We start from the raw sequence: 19,598 nt of genomic DNA on the forward strand, positions 1-19,598 counted from the left end.
TATGTAACTGGAATCTGATCGATCCTCAAAAAGAATTCAAGTGTCCGTGTTTCCAGTGGAAAAGTGGCAGTCTGGCTTGTGGATTTTCCTCCTTTGGAGCACAATACCAAATCCCCCCCCCCCCAAGTCCACCACCTCCCCCACTTGCCCCTTTTCAGAGGGTAGCTCCAGGTTTCCATCTCCATCCTTGACTATTTCATCACTTTGACGCGTTATCTTGGTAAGAAAGCAAAAAAGCTATTTGGTTGTCAAAACAAAACAATGTGGAACAACCTTTTTAATGAATTACGGTACACATCAACAAACGCAGTGACTAGTACTCCTTTGTTTTGTTTTTTTGGGCCGGGGGTGTCAAATGCGTCGGTGTTCTCCAACTATTGCAAGTGTGACAAGGGCAAAAGAATCCTGGTGAGTGCGCAAGTGAGAAATGTCCACCATCAAGTGATGAATAGTCATTTTGCAACTTAAAAAGGACAGTCAATGCATATTTGCAAATTCACAGATTCCCCCACCTCAATTTTTAAATACAGTGCTAGCTTGGCTTATGCACTTTTTGGTTCCCAGACAGTGTGTAAGGCGAAAAGTGTGTATACCACAAATTAATTTCCCATAGGAAACCATTAAAATGAGAATAATCCGTTCCCAGGTCTCCATAAAATATAATTTTCAACTAAATAAGCCTTACAACTACAAACAATATACCTTATTCTATGTATAATAAATGTGCTATTGTATTGTAATGAAAGAAATACACTGCACTGTAAAATAAAGTCGTTTTATTTACCTTTGTGATGGTCGTTGATGGCTTGATGGAATGGGGTTCAGACTTCTATTCCTGTGTCACGAAAGTCCGGTTAGGCATCTTTTGCCTAAAAAGGCCGGTCTCATCTGCATTAAATACTTGCTGAGGAACGTAGCATTCTTCTTTCACCATTTCGAGGAATGATCCCTTGTAGGCTTCGGCAGCTTTACTGTCAGAACTGGCTGTCTCACCATGACCTGTACGGCGCTTAAAGTTCTCAAACTATCATGAAAATCCATTGCCATAATTCAACTTTTTGAAAGTGCACCTTTAAGGAACATTTAGACGCTCTTAATTGTCATATACGTAAAATGACTTCATCACTGTTCATATTAATATTTAAAACAAAACGACTCACCCTTTCACGTCAAAACCTGTTGAATGTCTGGGAACTGTCGTTAAAAAAAGGTGAAAAAAATAAACTTGACGGCACGATATAGAAACAGAAATAGAACACTCGCCATTAACTTTGAGGAAAATTACTGCTTGTGCTTTGTTTTGGAGGCAAAAACAAAGCAGCAAATTTATTCATCAGCTCAATCACGACAGTTTTGTTTTGCTTGAAAGGGAGAAGCCCACTACAGGTAAATAGCATAAAAAGGTGAAGAGATTAAAAACAAACATAAGTTATTCACAAGCACCCACATCACATGTTCCACTTTAATGGCAACATAATAAATAATAATAATATCTTTTTAAATATGAATTCCATAAAACACAGTAGGGCAAAGACAAAATAAGATTCAGTGCATCACTGGGAGTAAGTAAATAAATATATTGACAATATGAACAATGTTATCCCTTATTATTTTGTTTAATGGCTCGAGGTCACAACCACATGAAAGTAATGATGGGCCTAAAATAACCACCGCTGCTGGGGATGCGGGCTCGGTATAGAAAGACGCTGGGACCAAATTATCCCGAGCTGCAGCGGTTACGCTGACATTGAGCGCCTACACTCCCTGACGCATAAACAAAAGTGACTTTTATGGTCACTCAATTGCTGGCAAAGTGTATAATTCTGCCACTCCTTTTAGAAACGTGGAGTGTGAATCAAGTCTCCAGTCCCACAATAAAACTGCTACTGCTACTAACGATGGCAAATGTAAGCTTTGGAAAGGCCATCAAACTCGTGTTTTTTTTTTTTTTTTTTAATGAACATGCGCATGAATAAATTAGCAAAATGTGTCATATTTCTTACACTTGAAAACAGTTCCATGTCACATGATGTAGACCAGCACTGGTGTCATGAAGACAGAAGTCAGGCGTCGCCTACTAGGAGGTGAGCTTGGAATAGTTGGGCGGGGAGAAGCGCCGACGCAGGTACTTGAGGATGTAGAGGGGCAGGCAGCTGACCAGCGTTATGCACGTCACCTTCCACAGGAACGACGGCGTGGTGATGAAATAGACATCTGAAAAGTATGGTCACAAAATACCCTCATAAATTGTGAAAAAGTGTTCTTTTCGACAATTGTCTCTTCTAGTTTATACCGCAATGAAGCAAGTGTGAAATACGGAGCGAAACGTAGCCAGTTGAACAACTGTCACCCCGTCACTTAAAGTCTCAAAGTCGTTGTCGCGGTCGCTATCAAATCAGATTGCAGAGTCAAATGTGACAGCAGCACGCACATGACAGCTGTCACTCAAGAAGACAGAGGAGGAGGAAAAATAATAATAATACATTTAATTTCAAGCGCCTTTCCAAACACCCTAGGACACTTTCCAATAAAAACAAAGGTCTGTGTAAGCTCTCAGTGGTACAGGAGTGGTCGATCGATGAAAAGGTTTCTTCAGCCGTCATCTGTACAAATTTGAAGGTGTCGGACGTTTCACTTCTTATCCAAGAAACTTTGTCAGCAAACTAAAGTCTTTCTGGTAGTTTCGGCCCCAGTAAGACTTTAGTTTGCTGACGAAGCTTCTTGGATGGGAAGCGAAACGTCCGACACCTTCAAAGAAGTCCAGATGACGGCTGAAGAAAGAAACCTTTTCATCGATGGACCATTCCTGTACGACTGAGAGCTTACACAGACCTATTATTATTATTATTATTATTGAAACAGAGATGAAGCAGAAATGTGTTTCATCTCAATACTGCCGATGAAAGGTGGCCTGCTTGCGTTGTCCACAAGGAAGAGAGAAGCGGACGGAAGGAGGGAAAAAATAATTTCCCACAATTACAGTTTTTCCGTGACATCCATTATTTTTCCTCAATTTTGACTGGAAAATGTGTTATTAGTAGCACATTTAAAGCACCCAACCTCAAAAGGCTTTGTCTGTAAATTACGTGTGTTTTCGCCTCAACCTCCTTCCATCTAACAATGACGATAAAGCAAACCTTCTTGGTAAGCACAATGTCGGCTTGAAATGACGCATGAAGGCTGACCTTTAAAATCTATTCTTATGTGCCTCAGTGAAGAAAAGCATCTCCAAAAAAAGGTACGCCTTGACCACACATGCCGGCTAAGACTTGCAGCGGTTGAGATGGCAGGCTCAAAATGGATCTCCGCAGCCCACAGAAAACCAAAAATAAAGACGAGTGCCATTTTGGGTCTTAGTGGCCAACACGAACGACTCAGTGTGTCAACGCATCAGGAAGTGACCGCTGTGGTCATTTGTTTCAAACTTCCTCGTAACATTGTAACGGAGAGCGCACACAAACTCTTGCTAATGTACGTTTCAAACAAATAAGTCCACCGTTTCAGATTTTAAGATAATCAATTTGAGGTCATTCACAGCCAAGTTGTTTGCTGCAAAATGGCTGTCATTGCTTTTGGATGTGACCTTTTCTAAAATGGATGTAAGGTCATAGCAGGTTGAAAGTTTCATTTGAAAGTGAAAGAAACAGACTTAAAGTCCACTGAGGTTATCTCACCGATGAAGTCATGCAAAAAGACCAGCGACGCCACATAACAGGCCAGGCTGAGGAGTTCCGCCACCATCATGAGCCAGTGCCACGTCTGGATGGTCAGCGCCACCATCAGCAGCTCGGTCAGGATGAGCGACGTGAAGGAGATGGCCACGATGTGGACGAACTCCGACTCGAAGAGCAGCAGCGCCCCATACATGATGATGCTGCCTGCGAGGACCAGCGACTTCATTGTTACGGTCAAGTGACGCTTTTAAAGGACAACCGACACCATTTTTTTTGTTTCCTAACCGACATCAGAAAAGCGTTTGATAGCATTGAAAATACCCAAATCACGCAGGCTGATATTTTTAGTCAAATGCAAAACACCAATAAAAATGACTTCAAGCGTCCAAAAACGACTTCAAAATGAAACCCGAAATGGCCACTTTCAGAAGGTCCCGTCCCTTTGTTCCTGGTGTCAAAACAATGGCTTCAGATTGGGAGAAGATGCTTTCTTGTTTCTCATCCAGTTATGAATATGATTCAAATAATTCTGAAGAGGAAAGCATACATTTTTGCAATCGATTCAAGGAGTCCTCCCATATCAATTTGAGTCGTCAAGGACAGCATGTGGTGTCCCAGAAAATGCAGAAGATGGCGCCAAAGCTCCGTTAGAAATGGGTTGATTTGTCTGCTGGGAATTTGTGTCAGCGAATATCAAATAGTCGTCTTGGTGCAACACACAACGATTCACCATTGCGTTATTTATGTTTTTCTTCTAATTTCGCCATCAACACGAAGTTTTCAGACCAAATAAAGTACCGCGAAATACATTGTGTGTCGCTTTCTCGGTCAGGGACGTTCCTTCCGTGACGGGAGAACTCGTCACCAACTCAAAAACAAGACTTAAAAGGTAAAATATAGCTGTATGCGGGGGAATCTTTGTCAAACACGCTCAGTAGAAGTCATTTGAAGTGATTTTACAAATTATGCACACAACTTGTCCGAGGCGTCGGTTGTCCTTGAAGCTCTGCTTTTGCGTCTCGCTCGCAACTAGTTTGTGCAGGAGTGTCAGTATGAGGTCTTCGCGCCGCACAGAAAGCATTTTCGGTTACAGCCGTGTTATTGACACAATAAGTGGACCAGAAACGTTTCTCATACAAATATTGACTATAAATATGACTTTTCTCTGTGAACAAAAAAAAAAATATTACATGTAGAAAGAGACTAAGGGAAGCGATGCTTTGTTGTTGTTTTTTTCAATTATGTGAACGTTTCGGAAAGTGTGAACCAAAAATGAAGCTATTGGCAAAGTTATATTTGCACGAAGTGACTCATTCTATTTCCGATTGAGGATGCCAAAAAATAAATCCAAACCTCGACAAAAGTCCAAAAACCGTCTTGAATCAGGTTGAGAGAGTCAATAGCTTTTCTCTTTAAGACAAAAACATGGCCTTTCTTAACTCATTCATTGCCAGACGATGTGAAAAAATGTGTCCACTCCAGTGCCAGGGTCAGAATATTGAGTTTTAGGACAACATAAACATTCAATTCAGCGTAAGAACCCTTAAACTCTCTTCTTTCATCAGAAAAAAAAGAGTTAATGCCTAAGGTATATAGCGCTTTAACAACAGCTGAAGCTGTAACAAAGCGCTAACATAGACAAAAGCCAAATGCTGCCCCCTCGCGGAAGGGAAAAACATTGACAGAGGTCTGACCGGCGCTGTATTGGAACCCCCGGAAGAAAAACCAAAACCCGAACCAATTCAGAAATGGCGCTTTACGTCACATTTACTTTTCAATTCCCCCCAAAATTTGGGAATGGCAGCGAATGAGTTAATATACTCCTGGCAAAAAATCAAAAAACAACGTCAAATTGGTTGAGAAATTGAGAAAAAAAGTTCTTACCTTGATAAATACTTATTAAAACCCATATTAGAAAAGTCTTAAAGGACAGAGGTCTCCCCTGAAGGCAAAAAAAAACAAGACGGAAGAATATCAACACATTGATTTTGGTATCATTCTAAATAGCACGTGTGTGTAACTGTTACGACTTACTTTCAACAAGTCTTTGTATAACTCCGGATACAACATGGCCACCTCAGATTTGACATCTTTGTCCAGCACCAGGGAGAAGACAGGGAACATCGTATAGATGGACGAGTAGCTGAAAGGTGGCAAATCTTTGTCACGTTTCTTGATAAACGTGCGTGTGGACGACGACAAGCTGGCTGGGGCCATGTGCTCTCACCCAATAATAAGAAATCCTTGGTAGAGCGGCACCGAAGCAAAGTAGAACACGGACGAGAAGACGGCCTGTGAGACAGCAAAGAGAAGTTGTTGCTTAAAGGACAACCGACACCATTTTTTGGTTTCCTAGCTGACGTCAGAAAAACGTTTTCTAAAGCATCTCAAATACCCAAAACACGATATTTTTAGTCAAATAAAAAAAAAACACCAATAAAAATGACTTCAAGTGTCTTCAAATTGAAGCCGGAAGTGGCCAGTTTCAGAAGGCCCCGCCCCCTTGTTGGTGACATCACGCCAAGACCTCTTGCCTTTCTCGAGAATCAAAACAATGGCTTCAGATTGGGAAAAGATGCTTTCTTGTTACTCATCCACTTATGAATATGATTCAAATAGTTCTGGCTGAAAGTTGACACAAGAACTGGCAACTAATTTTGGCGCGCGGGGGGGTCGGCATGGCTAATGCACCATTGAGCTGTCAAGGGCCACGCAGTGCCGCTTCCAGCTGTGGTTGTGGTTGTCCAGACATGTGGAGGAACCCCCCCGCCGCTCCCAAACTCCCTTGAGGCGTTGAGTCACAGGCTCGTCCTCCACGGCGGCCCCAAGGTTGGACTGGTGTGGGGGCGCTCTGACTCATGACCACACCTTTCTGCCTCATATTGGATGCTCAGACCTTTCTATGCTTGTTTTGTGTGTGTGTGTGTGTGTGTGTGGGGGGGGGGGGGGGGTCAATTATCAATGACCGTATTTTCCGGTGTATGAGGCGCATCAGAGTATAAGGTGCACCCCCAATGATTGGTGTATTTTCAAACTTTCCGCATATAAGCAGTGCTTGAAATAGCGTCCGGGGCGTACAACTTTTACGTCGGGCGTACAACTTTCAAACCATCTCGGCCCGGGTGGCCGACAACTTCTTCAAGAAAAAAAAAAGGGATTTTATTTTTCAAATCAAACGTTTGTTTTATTCAGTAAAGCAAAAGCTAAAAGCAGACTGCTACACGCCAAGTGGCCTCCTCTTTCTAAGCGGCTTTCAAAACTCTCAAGTACACTTTTCAGTCACGGTGTAGTCCGAAGCACGAAACAGGCTTCTGATTGGCTGTACACCCCTAAATCCCCCAAAATAATAGTTCTTAGATAGCTCAATTAATTTCGCATGTCTGGTATTATAACAACAAAATATGCAATAGTCATATATGTTAATCGATGAAAAGGTTTCTTCAGCCGTCATCTGTACTTCTTTTCATCGATGGACCACTCCTGTACGACTTCGAGCTTACACAGTCATATACGTTACTTAAAATTTGTGAATTGTTGAAATCATCAAGTAAAACATCACTTAACTTAAAATGAATAAATAAAAAATAAATAAACAAACAAACAAATAAATAAAAATATCTCCACAAACCTAATGTGCTAGATCAGCGTCTTTGTTTAAACTTTTCACGCACCCTGAAATATGCTTACATGAAAACTGTCGCTCAAAGTATTTACATTTAACGACACGTTTTTTCATGATGACGACAACTAAAAAATAAAAAGACATGTTTAATGTTTGTGTCCAGGGATTGTTTGTGGAGGAGCATTCCAGTATGAATCTGGTAGTCCCCTGGAATTGCCTCAAGATCATCTACGACCCAAATGAAGAAAACCCCTCTAAAAAATGGAGCGATGCCGTCAAAGAGGACGAATGCGGGACTATCGGAGGAGATTGTGACCTGCATGGTGCTGATGCAAAGGCTCCTGTGGATGACAAACTGGCTGAGGGCTGCCGAGCGCTTGTAGCTGTTCCGTCCGTGAACCATCAGGAGACGACCCAAATGTTTGAACTGAGTCACAGAGAAGTCTGCGGCCAGCGAAGCCTGTTTGCCTTCCTGTTCAACACAAGGAAGGCAGACGGGACAGTGAGGAGTCTGTCCACCTGAGGCGCCGCCAAGTGGATCAGACGCTAAAACACATTTTGTTGCGCTCGTTAAAACAGTCAGCGCACACACGCACACAAATCTGACTTGTGGAGCTTAAAGGACAACCGACGCCTCCGGACAACTTCTGTCCATCATTTGTCAAATCACTTCAAATGACTTCTACTCGCCGTATTTTTACAAAGATTCCACCCCATATTAAAGCTATATTTTACCTTTTAAGGCTCGCGCTGAATATTCAGAAAGTCCGCTTTTTGAGTTGGTGACGATTACTGACGTGACGTCACGGAGGGAACGCCCCTGACTGAGAAAGCGACACACAATGCATTTTGTGGTACTTTGGTCTGAAAACGTCATGTTGATGGCGAAAATATGAAGGAAAACGCGATTGAGAATCTTTTGTGTGTTGCACCAAGACGACTAATTTGGTATTCGCTGACACAAATTCCAAGCAGACAAATCAGCCCATTTCCAACAGAGCTTTGGCGCCATCTTGTGCATTTTCTGGGACACTACATGCTGTCCTTGACGGCTCGAATTGATACGGGAGGACTCCTTTAATCGATTCCAAACATTTATGCTTTCCTCTTCAGATCTATTTGCATCATATTCATAACTGGATGAGTAACAAGAAAGCATCTTCTCCCAATCTGAAGCCATTGTTTTGATTCTCGAGCAAGGCAAGACGTCTTGGCGTGACGCCACGAACAAGGGGGCGGGACCTTCTGAAACCGGCCACTTCCGGGTTCAATTTGAAGTACTTTTTAGACACTTTAAGTCATTTTTATTGGTGTTTTGCATTTGACTAAAAATATCATCCTGCGTGTTTTGGGTATTTTAGATGCTATAAAACATGTTTCTGATGTCAGCTACGAAACAAAAAAGTGATGTCAGTTGTCCTTTAAGAGTCTCCGCTTTAGCAACGACGCCTACAAAAATCACCTGTGCAATTCAGAACACCAACATTAGAAGATATTTTCATAGATGGAAAAAAGAACAGATAATAGGAGTACTGTAGTGTTTCTGGGATGCAGACTGTGAAGCCCCCCCATGTAAAATGCCTCATGCACACCGACAATGAAAATGGACTCGTGCGTATACGTGAAGGCGCTAGGGCTTTTGACAGGAAAGGCGAGTTGTGAGAGAGGTTCGGTGGGTAGAAGAGTCTCACTTTTCCCTCCACTCCCACGCCACAGTCGGCTTCCTGGATCATGCTGACATCGTTTCCTCCATCCCCTAAGAGAAAACAAAAGCCATAGAGGTGTCAGGATTCACATCGCATAACATCCGATAGTCGTTGCTTCTCGAGACACGCCCTTCATTTCAGATCACAATCCCGTCCGTCATCGAGGAAATAAAATGGACTGTTACATGAAGGCATCCAAAAAGACCTTATTCACCTTATTCCCAAATGTGTCCTTAGGATAGTGTCCACACACTTTGCGCCCAATCATGTTATGATCACTTCTTCCATTTATATTGATGTACAAAATGATGATTCTGTCTACCAATCAACAAACTTGACTGGGTCAAAATATGTCCTACATTAGTTTGGCAGCCCCAATGAAAGACTACCAATTATCGATCAGCCAGGTTATTTCAATCAAAATTGACAGGCTAGCCATTCCTTGGTTTAGAAAAGGTCACTCGTCTCTTTAGACTCTTTTTTTGTCAAATATATAAATCATCATTACAAAATCTACTACTGCAGAAATGGCAGAAATAGACAGGCTTTACCCCATTGCATTTTTGAGAATTGTGTGTGAAATTGTGAGCAAACAAAAAAAATATAATCCGTTTTACTCTCTTCAGAAAAGAGTGAAAAAGTGAAGCGCTGTGAATACTTTGCAGATGCACAATACGAAAAGTAACATTTTGTAGTCTGCCTTTTCACTCATTCACTGCCATTCCTGAATGTATTCTGCAATTGAAAAGCATGACGTGGAACCAGAATTCGGTTGTTTTTTTTTTTTTTGAGGGGGTGCTGATAAAGCGCTGGTCAGACCTCTGGCAATGTTTTTATCTCCCACGAGGGGGCAGCATTTTTCTTTTGTCCACGTTAGCGTTTGTTACAGATTCAGCTGTTGTAATACATTTCATTTTAAGCACCTTTCAAAGCTCTCAAGGACACACTATGTATGTATTTTATATTGTATTTTGTACAGCCGCCCAGATAACTCCAGACCCATATAACTTAGGAATTAACTCTTTTTTTCTGATGAAAGAAGAGAGTGTAAGGTTTCTGACGCTGAATTGAATGTTTATGCAGTCCTAAAACTCAATATTCTATCGGTCCTGCAATTTGAGTGAAAATGACAAAAACCCTGGCACTGGAGTGGATGCATTTTGTACATCGTCTGGCAGCGAACGAGCGAAGAACTCAGCTCATATCAGCTCGCGTCTGCTTGAGGTTGGCTACGCACCGACAGCACAGGTGAGCTTGCCCGTCCGTTCTTGCAGCAGCCGGATAATCTGGGCCTTTTGGGTAGGGGCGCAGCGGCAGCAGACCACAGCGGGACACTGACACGCCAGCTCCATGAACTCGTATTCGTAGTATTTAAGACAAACCTGCGACGGCGAGGAACAAACGGTGAGTGCTGCATCGCTTTGCATCGATCGCAGTGAGGGTTACCATCCATTGCACTGATTGTATTGATTTTATTGTCCGAGCATACAAGCACAGCAGAGGAATCAAAGTGACTTGCCAATTGTCCTTTTGTATTTCACGCACTCAAACCTGCTCATTTTAAAGGTCAACGCTGGCGTTTTTGGTTAGCTGATTTCAAATGCGCTCTGAAGCTTATTGTTTAATACGGCATTGAAGAAGTGAGGTCATTCTCAACACTCATTCTCAGTAAACATTACGACTCTCACTAAGTAACCACCAAAATGTTGTTGGAATGTAAATGAAAATATCCTAATCAAGCCATTCAAAACTGCAGTGGTGTTAGGAGTGGAACAAAAAAGGACTGATATATATATATATATATATATATATATATATATATATATATATATATATATATATATATATATATATATATATATATATATATTGAAACGATATAAAAGGCCCTACCATATAAGGTGACATACATTGCTTCATTGACATAAAACCGCACCACTCTTCAATGAGCGACGTATTTACAGGATGCAATAAATTACATTTTCATGACATTATCCCAATTGCTTACCTCCAGGGAGTCCCCCGATATCACCAGGGCACAGTCATGTTTCCTTCTGAAGGCGTTAAGTTCCAGATGGGCTTCTCCTCTTGTGGTCACCTGTTGTCGTTACACAACAGTAAAGTATTTCAGCACAAACATACACAAAAGTTATCTGCGCTTGCTGTTGTACTAAACGTGCCTTTTTATAAAATGTTTTGTGGTTCGTTCTATACATTTTGGTATTTGTATTTACTTCATGGTAAATCTACCTACCTATCTATCTATCTATCTATCTATCTATCTATCTATCTATCTATCTATCTATCTATCTATCTATCTATCTATCTATCTATCTATCTATCTACCTGCCTACCTACCTATCTATCTATCTATCTATCTATCTATCTATCTATCTATCTATCTATCTATCTATCTATCTATCTATCTATCTATCTAGCAATCAACCTACCTACCTACCTACCTATCCATCAAAGTTGTCTGCTTGTCCCTGGTTACATGAGCCAAAACCATGTGACTTCATCCAAAAAGGTGCCAGGCATTACTGGATTGGTTAGCCAAGAATCGCAGGCCACGGATAAGAGAAACATCATCCATACTAACATCTGTGGCCAATTTAATGTCTTCCATTAAACTAACACAAGGCAGAGATTCAGCAACAAGGACCAATTGTAACAAATGATACATTTTAAAAGGATGGAATCAAAATGGTGACATTTTGCCAGTTTCCTTGCAGAAAACTTCATAAGAAGAAGGCCGTTTCGCATCAGCCCTTGTAAACAAACAAATTCCCCGCACTGCATTCCAGTTGAACCATTTCTGCTCCACAAACTGGACTTTGGCAAGTTTGACGGAGGAAACTGTCAGCTTCATTGAGGCAGAAAAGGAGCAAAAATTCATCCCAGACAGCGCGTGGAGTGAATCCGCCGGCCGCTGACTCTTCAGACGTCAGCGGGCATCAGGACTTTGCTGGTGACCAGGAAACGAATCCAGATGTGTGCGTCGCAGGCCCAGTCAGCACTCCCCCGGTGTCCATTGGGACTCGGGTTTTCAAGGCATGCCAACCATTGTTATTCTCTTCCAGTAAGCACAGTTGTAACCTGAAGTGGCCGGCTCACTTTCTGAAGTGGCTCGGCGCCAGGCGTAGCGTCGCCAGAGGACCTTCAAAGTCCAAAAGCTGAAAAACAAATGAGGAAACGAGGCCTCAGCGCATTCTCAGCGGGAGTGCTTTGCTCAATTTCTCCTTCAATTTGCTCTCTGTGACAGTGGCTTGGATGCATTCGCCATCAGGAAGTGATTGATGCTTTGTGGATGCCGGCTGGGCCTGTGCAAGAAGTCGAGCGCTCGCAAACGTGCCAAGGAGGGTGCTGAGGGTTGATGTTTGATCCAGGACGACGCCTCCACAGCCACCCGCCCCTCCCCCATTCCTCCTTCCCACTAGCAGAATCTGCGCACTTACTGGTCTGAAGATATGGATATCCTGGCTGCGGGTGATCAGGTGGGCATTCTTAGCGGTACATGTGGCCGTCTCCAGCTTATCTCCTGTCAGCATCCAAACCTTTGCAGGAAGCAAATAACACAGTGCACATATTTGCGTCATTGTGTTATTTAAATGAAAACCGATGCCTTGGGACAAGTTGTGTCCATAATTTGTTAAATCACGTCAAATGAGTTTGACTGAGCGTATTTTACAAAGATTTCACCACATATAGCTATATTTTACGCTTTAAGACTGACGCTGAATATTCCGAAAGTCTTGTTTTTGAGGTGGCGACGATCCCCACGTGACGTCACGTTTGGAACACCCCTGACCGAGAAAGCGACACACCATGCATTTTGCGGTACTTTGTTTGCCCTGAAAACTTTGTGTTGATGGCGAAATTAGAAGGAAAACACGTAAATAACGCAATGGTGAATCGTTGAGTGTTGCACCGAGCAACTATTTGATATTTGCTGACAAAAATTCCACGGAAAAAAATCAGCCCATTTCCACGGAGCTTTGTCGCCATCTTCTGCCTTTTTTGGGTGCTACATTTTTGTCCAGACGCCTCAAAATGACACGGAATAAATTCTTTAATCGATTGCAAACATGTATGCTTTCCTCTTCTGACGTATTTGAATCATATTCAGAACTGGATGAGTAACAAGAAAGCATCTTCTCCGAATCTGAAGCCATTATTTTGATTCTTGAGCAAGGCAAGATGTCTTGGCGTGACGTCACAAACTGGGGGCGGGACTTTCTGAAAATGCCCAGTTTCGCAGCTCAATTTTTGCAGATCTTGGACACTAAGTCATTTTTATTGGTTATTTGCATTTGACTAAAAATATCAGCCTGCGTGTTTTGGGTATTTTAGATGCGATTTTTCTGATGTCAGTTAGGAAACAAAAAAGTGATGTCGGTTGTCCTTTAAGTTACAAACCATTAAAGTGACAGCAATGTTATTATTATTTTTATTTTGTTTGTTTTTTCCTTTCGACTTCAAGATGGCGCCGTGAGAGTGTCTACCATTCCAGAAGCTCCTCTATTTTGTTTTTCTACTTCTTCCCTTCCTTTCCTTTTCCTTCCATAACTTTGCTGCTGTGAAATGTAAATTTCTCCACTTCGAGACTGATCAAGGCTAATCCAATCCAATACATTTTCTCAAGTGTCAGACAACTTGAAGAAGGTAAAAGTCAAGCGCAAAAAACAAACAAACAAAAAAAAGAATCACTTCTATAATGCAGTTACGCACATACTCATCTTTAGTGTGAGACTAATCAAGGTTTGATCTTATTTGATATAAATTAAGGCCACTCTTATGTCATGCTATTTGTGTCATTCATATGCTGTCGAAAGTTGCTCCACCTTGATGCCCGCATTGCGAAGGATCTCCAACGTGGGCCTGACGTCGGCCTGCAGCTGGTCCTCCACGCCAGTTAAACACAGGAGCTCCATCTCCATTTCCAGACTTTCAATCACCGTGGCAACCTTAAGGGAGCGGTCATGCACGCTGAGCTTGGCCTGGACGTAGCGTGCCTGAAGGGAAAGAGGAAGAAGACAGATTGACTTGAATGAAATATGAAGACGAACTGCATAAAAAAAAACACACGCAGACAGTAGGCTGAATTGACAAATGATCCAAAACATTTCAACGATAACAAAATAACCTAAAACTGTATTCTTTCAAGCAGGTTCCCAAAGCCAATTGAACGAGTGAGTGTGTTGCCGGTCGTCATTTGGCTGCTGTGGGTCACTCGCCAATGAGATAACGAAAAAAATAAACAATTGGCCAGTGACTCATAGAGGAAAGAAAAAGTGTGTATTTGTGACTCACTTCTGCCCACCAGCTCCAATACACAATGATACAGTTCACTTATTGGAGCATGCGGGGAAGCCACACCGCCCTTCTTGAACAATGAGTGGGGTGTGGGGTGACAAGTAGGTTCGAAGGTTAATCTCATCACCCAGCAACAATTGTATTTATTAGGACAAAAATGTCATGTATTTTGAGCTGGAGTTCAGTTCCCTTGACAACCATTTGAAAAGAAAACTCTTCATCTTTGAAGTGTTGCACGTGATGCTTGGATTTTGCAGCCATGACACTTTTGAAAATCAGGTTCTGAGATGGGCAGATAAAGGGGAGCACCATAGCTTGCTACGAGAAGTAAAAAAAACATGCTTGCGAAGAAAAAAGTGATGCACTGTAGCTTGAACATGAATTTCAGTCATCCATTTTCACAAAGAGCTATGGAGAAGTTTCGCGTGGAAAAAACAATGAGGAATCGGTCATTTGAATACAATGCACACTGGACACCACAGGGGCCATTGTGCTTTTTTGCACCTGGAATGGGCAGCATTTTCACAGCCCTGCTTTGTTCAGCAGAAAGATCGTTGCTGTTAGACAGCCTGCGGCTGAATGGAGGCATATGGCTTGAGGAGCCCACCAAGAGAAGAAAAGAGCATTGACGCGTATGCGTAACTGTCACGGCTTGGAATTGAAGCGGATTTACGTGGGACAGGAGATGTGAGACCATCTATTTTTGTTAATAAATGCTAAAGCTTTGTGTTTGCTTTCAACATTTAGATTGTAGCAGACGTGCACATTTAACCATGACATCCCTGATCCACTGGTGAAAACGATGCTTTGATCCTCTTCTCTTTCATCTAGAACTGCTTCATGCAACAAAGAAGGTGCAGAAAGTGCTTAAGATTGAATGTCTGTGTTGTGTCACGTTATTTCTTATTTAGTTTTTGTTGTTGTTTTGACTTCAAGACGGCGCTACGAGAGTGGCTGCCTTTCCAGCAGCTCCTGGATTCTGTTTTTCTACTTCTTTCTTTCGTTTCCTCTTCCTTTATAACTTGCTGCTGTGAAATGTAAATGTCTCCATTGCGAGACTAATAAAGGCAAATCCAATCCAAACCAATGTGAATGAATAAACAGAAAAAGGACATTGTAAACTGTTGGATTTTTAAAAGTGGGCTTGACAAGGGGAATAATGCTACTTTGAGGGTAGCTTTGGGCCTCAACCACAAAAACAAATGGTGAACTACAGGGAGTCAGTGTTTCACATTCAACATTTACCTCAAAATCCTGATATTGTTCCTCAGTCAGGGACTTCTTGGAGACAACCAGGACTCGCAGACCCTCTCTTGCCATGTTCCCACACTACACAAAAAAAAAAATCACACAAAAAAAAATCGCAGTGTTCAGACATGATTATCCACCGTCAATTCAGTTACAGAGAAAAGCTGAATGCATTTATGAAACCACCACCCAAAGTAATAGTTATCCCAAAGCTTCCCTAAATTGGTATTTAGTACTTACTATTTCCAATGTTTCATGATTATTAATGAACCAATATGTAAAAGGTCCAATTCTACTTTAAACCGGAAAAGTCACGGTTATTGCTATCTATTTTTTAATGGAAAATTCATACCCCGCCAGAAAAGCAAAGCATGTGTAAATAAACTGGGCTATTAGTTGTAGAATGCCAAAATGAACAAAAAAGTAAGTACCTCTTCTTCCAGCCAATCATTATACTGCACGATACCAGCCATCACCACATCAGCACCTTTCATGTAGAACGTGATGTCTCCATTTGACTCATCCTGAAATGGAATTCATCTTTAATTAAAAAAGGACCCACTGAAAATGTGTTTTGCGGTCACAGAGATGCTCAAAATCATTTGAAACTTCAGTCGAATGACAGGGGAGCGGGGCACATGAGTGTGGCTTGTGCGTTTGAGTCACTTCAAGGACAACCGACACCACTTTTTTGTTTCCTAACTGACATCAGAAAAACGTTTTATAGCATCGAAAATACCCAAAACACGCAGGATGATATTTTTAGTCAAATGCAAAACACCAATAAAAATGAGTTGAAGTGTCCAAAAACGACTTCAAATTGAACCCGGAAGTGGCCAGTTTTAGAAGGTCCCGCCCCCTTGTTCGTGGCGTCACCCCAAGACGTCTTGCCTTGCTGGAGAATCAAAACAATGGCTTCAGATTGGGAGAAGATGCTTTCTTGTTTGTTACTCATGCACTTATGAATATGATTCAAATAGTTCTGAAGAGGAAAGCATCCATGTTTGCAATTGATTAAAGAATTTATTCTGTGTCATTTTGAGGCATCTGGAGAGAAATGTAGCACCCAAAAAATTCAGAAGATGGCGACAAAGCTCCGTGGAAATGGGCTGATTTGTCTCCTGGGAATTTTTGTCAGCGAATATCAGCAAATGGATGCTCGGTGCAACACACAAGGATTCCCCATCGTGTTATTTATACGTTTTCCTTTTAATTTTGCCATCAACACGGATCAACACGAAGTTTTCAGACAAAACAAAGTACCGCAAAATGCATTGACGTGATGAAAGGACGACTACATTATGTCGATTTCTTGGTCAGGGGCGTTCCTTCCGTGATGTGACGTCAGGACTCGTCACTAACTCAAAAACAAGACTTCCTGAATATTCAGCGCGAGTCTTAAAAGGTAAAATCTAGCTATATGCGCTGGAATCTTTGTAAAATACGCTCAGTAGAAGTCAGTTGAAGCCATTTTACAAATGATGGACACAACTTGTCCGGAGGCGTCGGTTGTATATTAGTCATCTGACCTATATGCAACCCCCCCCCCCCCTATCCCCAGTCACATCCACCAACTCTTATGATAAATCTGTCATGTATTTTCTTCAAAGGGGCAGCCTCTGTGCCTCCCCTAGCAGCAAACACAGCCCAAACTGACCTTGGCCTGTTTCTGAACTTGCATTCACGGAGCAACAACAAGTCTATTGGCACTCACCCGCACGATGACGCCCATCCTCTTGCTCTCATAAGTGAAGGGAAAGATTTGCAGGATGCTGAAGTTCAATATTTGGCCAGTGGGGGTCCTAAGTTGCATGGAGGACTGGTCTCTCCCCACCAACGTCAAGCCGACGCTCTCCGTCCATTGAACCAGCGACACCTGCAGACAGGGAGTAGAAAAGACCTTGAAATCGGTTGGGACTGACAGAAGATTATTGATCTCAATGCTATCATGTCACATTCCATGAATTATATCAAAGGAAAGGGATGCGTAGCCTGAATCGGGTCCTTAAGATTTCAGTCACTTCAACTTTAATCAATGTCTGGAGCATTTGGAGCACTCAATACTATTGACGGATAACTTTCAAGGAAAATATTGTGTCGGCAGGGTCTCAAGGCTAGTGGCAAACCACGTCCATTACTTACTTAAGAGCATTTTGGGTCGAAAAATAGGCGAGATAAATATAACAGTAATTTGCAGACCAGAGGTTGCAAAAAAAAAAAAAAAAAAAAAAAAGCCAATCCATAAGCCAAAAATACAGAAGACAATATACAATATTTAAGTGCATGGTCTGTCTGGCAGTTACGCACGCTACAATAAGAAAATGTCGTTATAGTAAACTGTATGCTTAAATGTATTATTATTGGTGAGAAATATTTATTAAATGTTATAATCCAAGTTTTATTGCGAGTATACATGTTTGGCAATTTGCATACTCGGCAAGGCAGCCAATCAGAAGCCTGTTTTGGACTATACCGTGACTGTAAAGTGTACTTGAGAGTTTTGAAAGGCGCTTAGAAAGAGCAGTTTACGTGGCTTGTAGCGGTTTGCTTGTTGCTTTTGCTTTATTGAATAAAACAAACGTTTGATTTGAAAAGAAATTGTCGGCCACCCGGGCCAAGACAATTTGAAAGTTGTACTCCAGGCAGACGTTATTTCAAACACTGATAACAATGAAACCAACACAGTATGTATTTACTTCTTGAATGGTGAGATGACCTCAATTGTTAAGTCACATGGCCAAAACGTGGCATAGCAGGATAAAACTGCCATAGTGAAGATGTACGTTCAAGCGTCAGTGACGTGAATCGGCACTATATTAAGACTTCCCTTTGGCAAAGCCAGTTCAACTGGCTGAGTCCTGGAATGTGCATCGTGCTACAAAATTCTCATGAGCGTCACATACAAAGAGTCAAGAGCAGTCATTTCCTCCTAACAACAAATGTAGGTGTTTTTTTTTTTCAATGACAAAAGCAGTGACCCGTAAAACGTGTGCGCAAAGGAAACCCAAAAGGGGAGAAGTGCAAGAGGCTGGGGAGCACATCAAGGAAATCCGTATTTACGCTGCAGGATGTGGATCACATTGATTTCAGCAGACTTCTTCCTGGTGTTCAAAGAACGCGTACCATGGAGGACATAAATGTGGCATGACATTTGGCCTGTGACACTTCAGGGAAGAAAGCAGCTGAGCGGGAATGTCCCAAAAATGGTCAACACATAACGGACCGTGTTGGGATCGTGTGAAGGTGTTATACAATTAATGAGGGGAAACTCATCTTGGCTGGATGTGTGAGAATATCAAAATCCAGGAGAGGGGCGGGAGGGGGAGGTGCGTATTAACTTGTGTTTTTTTTTCTTCCTGGGGTGTATGCAATGGAATGCAAATAGAAATAGTGAAAGTGCAAATCTCAGAACGCCTGAGGGGTCTTAAAGGACAAGCGACGTCTCCGGACAACTTGTGTCCATAATTTGTAAAATGGCTTCAAATGACTTCTACTGAGCGTATTTTACAAAGATTCCACCGCATATAGCTATATTTTACCTTTTAAGACTCGCGCTGAATGAATCAGCCAGTACACGGGCTGATTCATTCCTTACACGGAGCTTTGTCGCCATTTTCAACCTCTTTTTGGTGCTACATTTCCAGCCCCCAGATGCCTCAAAATGACACGGAAGGACTTTTTTAATCGATTGCAAACATGTATGCTTTCCTCTTCAGAACTATTTGAATCATATTCATACCTGGATTAGTAACAAGAAAGCATATTCTGTGAATCTGAAGCCATTGTTTTGATTCTCCAGCAAGGCAAGACGTCTTGGGGTGACACCTTGAACAAGGGGGCGGGACCTTCCGAAACTGGCCGCTTCCGGTTTCATTTTTTTTCAGTTTCAGCACACTTGAAGTCATTTTGATTGGTGTTTTGCATTTGACTAAAAATATCATCCTGCGTGTTTTGGGTATTTTAGATGCTATAAAACGTTTTTCTGATGTCAGTTAAGAAACGAAAAAGTAATGTCGGTTGTCTTTTAAAATT

The 19,598-nt window shown here is 41.9% G+C and overlaps 1 protein-coding gene across 3 annotated transcripts in view; it reads right to left on the reverse strand.

The window, feature by feature from the left end:
• Positions 1-1,312: 1,312 nt before the first annotated feature.
• The window catches only part of atp9a (ATPase phospholipid transporting 9A), a 31,547-nt gene continuing 13,261 nt past the window's right edge, over positions 1,313-19,598 (reverse strand). For all 3 annotated transcript variants that reach the window (XM_089014948.1, XM_089014958.1, XM_089014968.1), the window contains 14 exons: positions 17,281-17,442; positions 15,998-16,090; positions 15,564-15,647; positions 13,847-14,017; positions 12,461-12,559; positions 11,011-11,100; positions 10,240-10,384; positions 8,988-9,052; positions 7,613-7,768; positions 5,902-5,966; positions 5,709-5,817; positions 5,559-5,616; positions 3,675-3,878; positions 1,313-2,214 (listed from right to left, as the gene is read on the reverse strand). In XM_089014948.1, coding sequence (XP_088871074.1) covers positions 2,078-2,214; positions 3,675-3,878; positions 5,559-5,616; positions 5,709-5,817; positions 5,902-5,966; positions 7,613-7,768; positions 8,988-9,052; positions 10,240-10,384; positions 11,011-11,100; positions 12,461-12,559; positions 13,847-14,017; positions 15,564-15,647; positions 15,998-16,090; positions 17,281-17,442 — 1,638 coding nt within the window. In that variant the 3' untranslated portion in view covers positions 1,313-2,077. The remainder of the gene's footprint in view (positions 2,215-3,674; positions 3,879-5,558; positions 5,617-5,708; positions 5,818-5,901; positions 5,967-7,612; positions 7,769-8,987; positions 9,053-10,239; positions 10,385-11,010; positions 11,101-12,460; positions 12,560-13,846; positions 14,018-15,563; positions 15,648-15,997; positions 16,091-17,280; positions 17,443-19,598) is intronic.

This window comes from Hippocampus bargibanti, linkage group LG01 (genome assembly GCF_051943395.1).
Source record: "Hippocampus bargibanti isolate YZ-2025 linkage group LG01, ASM5194339v1, whole genome shotgun sequence".
In the NCBI taxonomy this organism is placed as follows: domain Eukaryota; kingdom Metazoa; phylum Chordata; class Actinopteri; order Syngnathiformes; family Syngnathidae; genus Hippocampus; species Hippocampus bargibanti.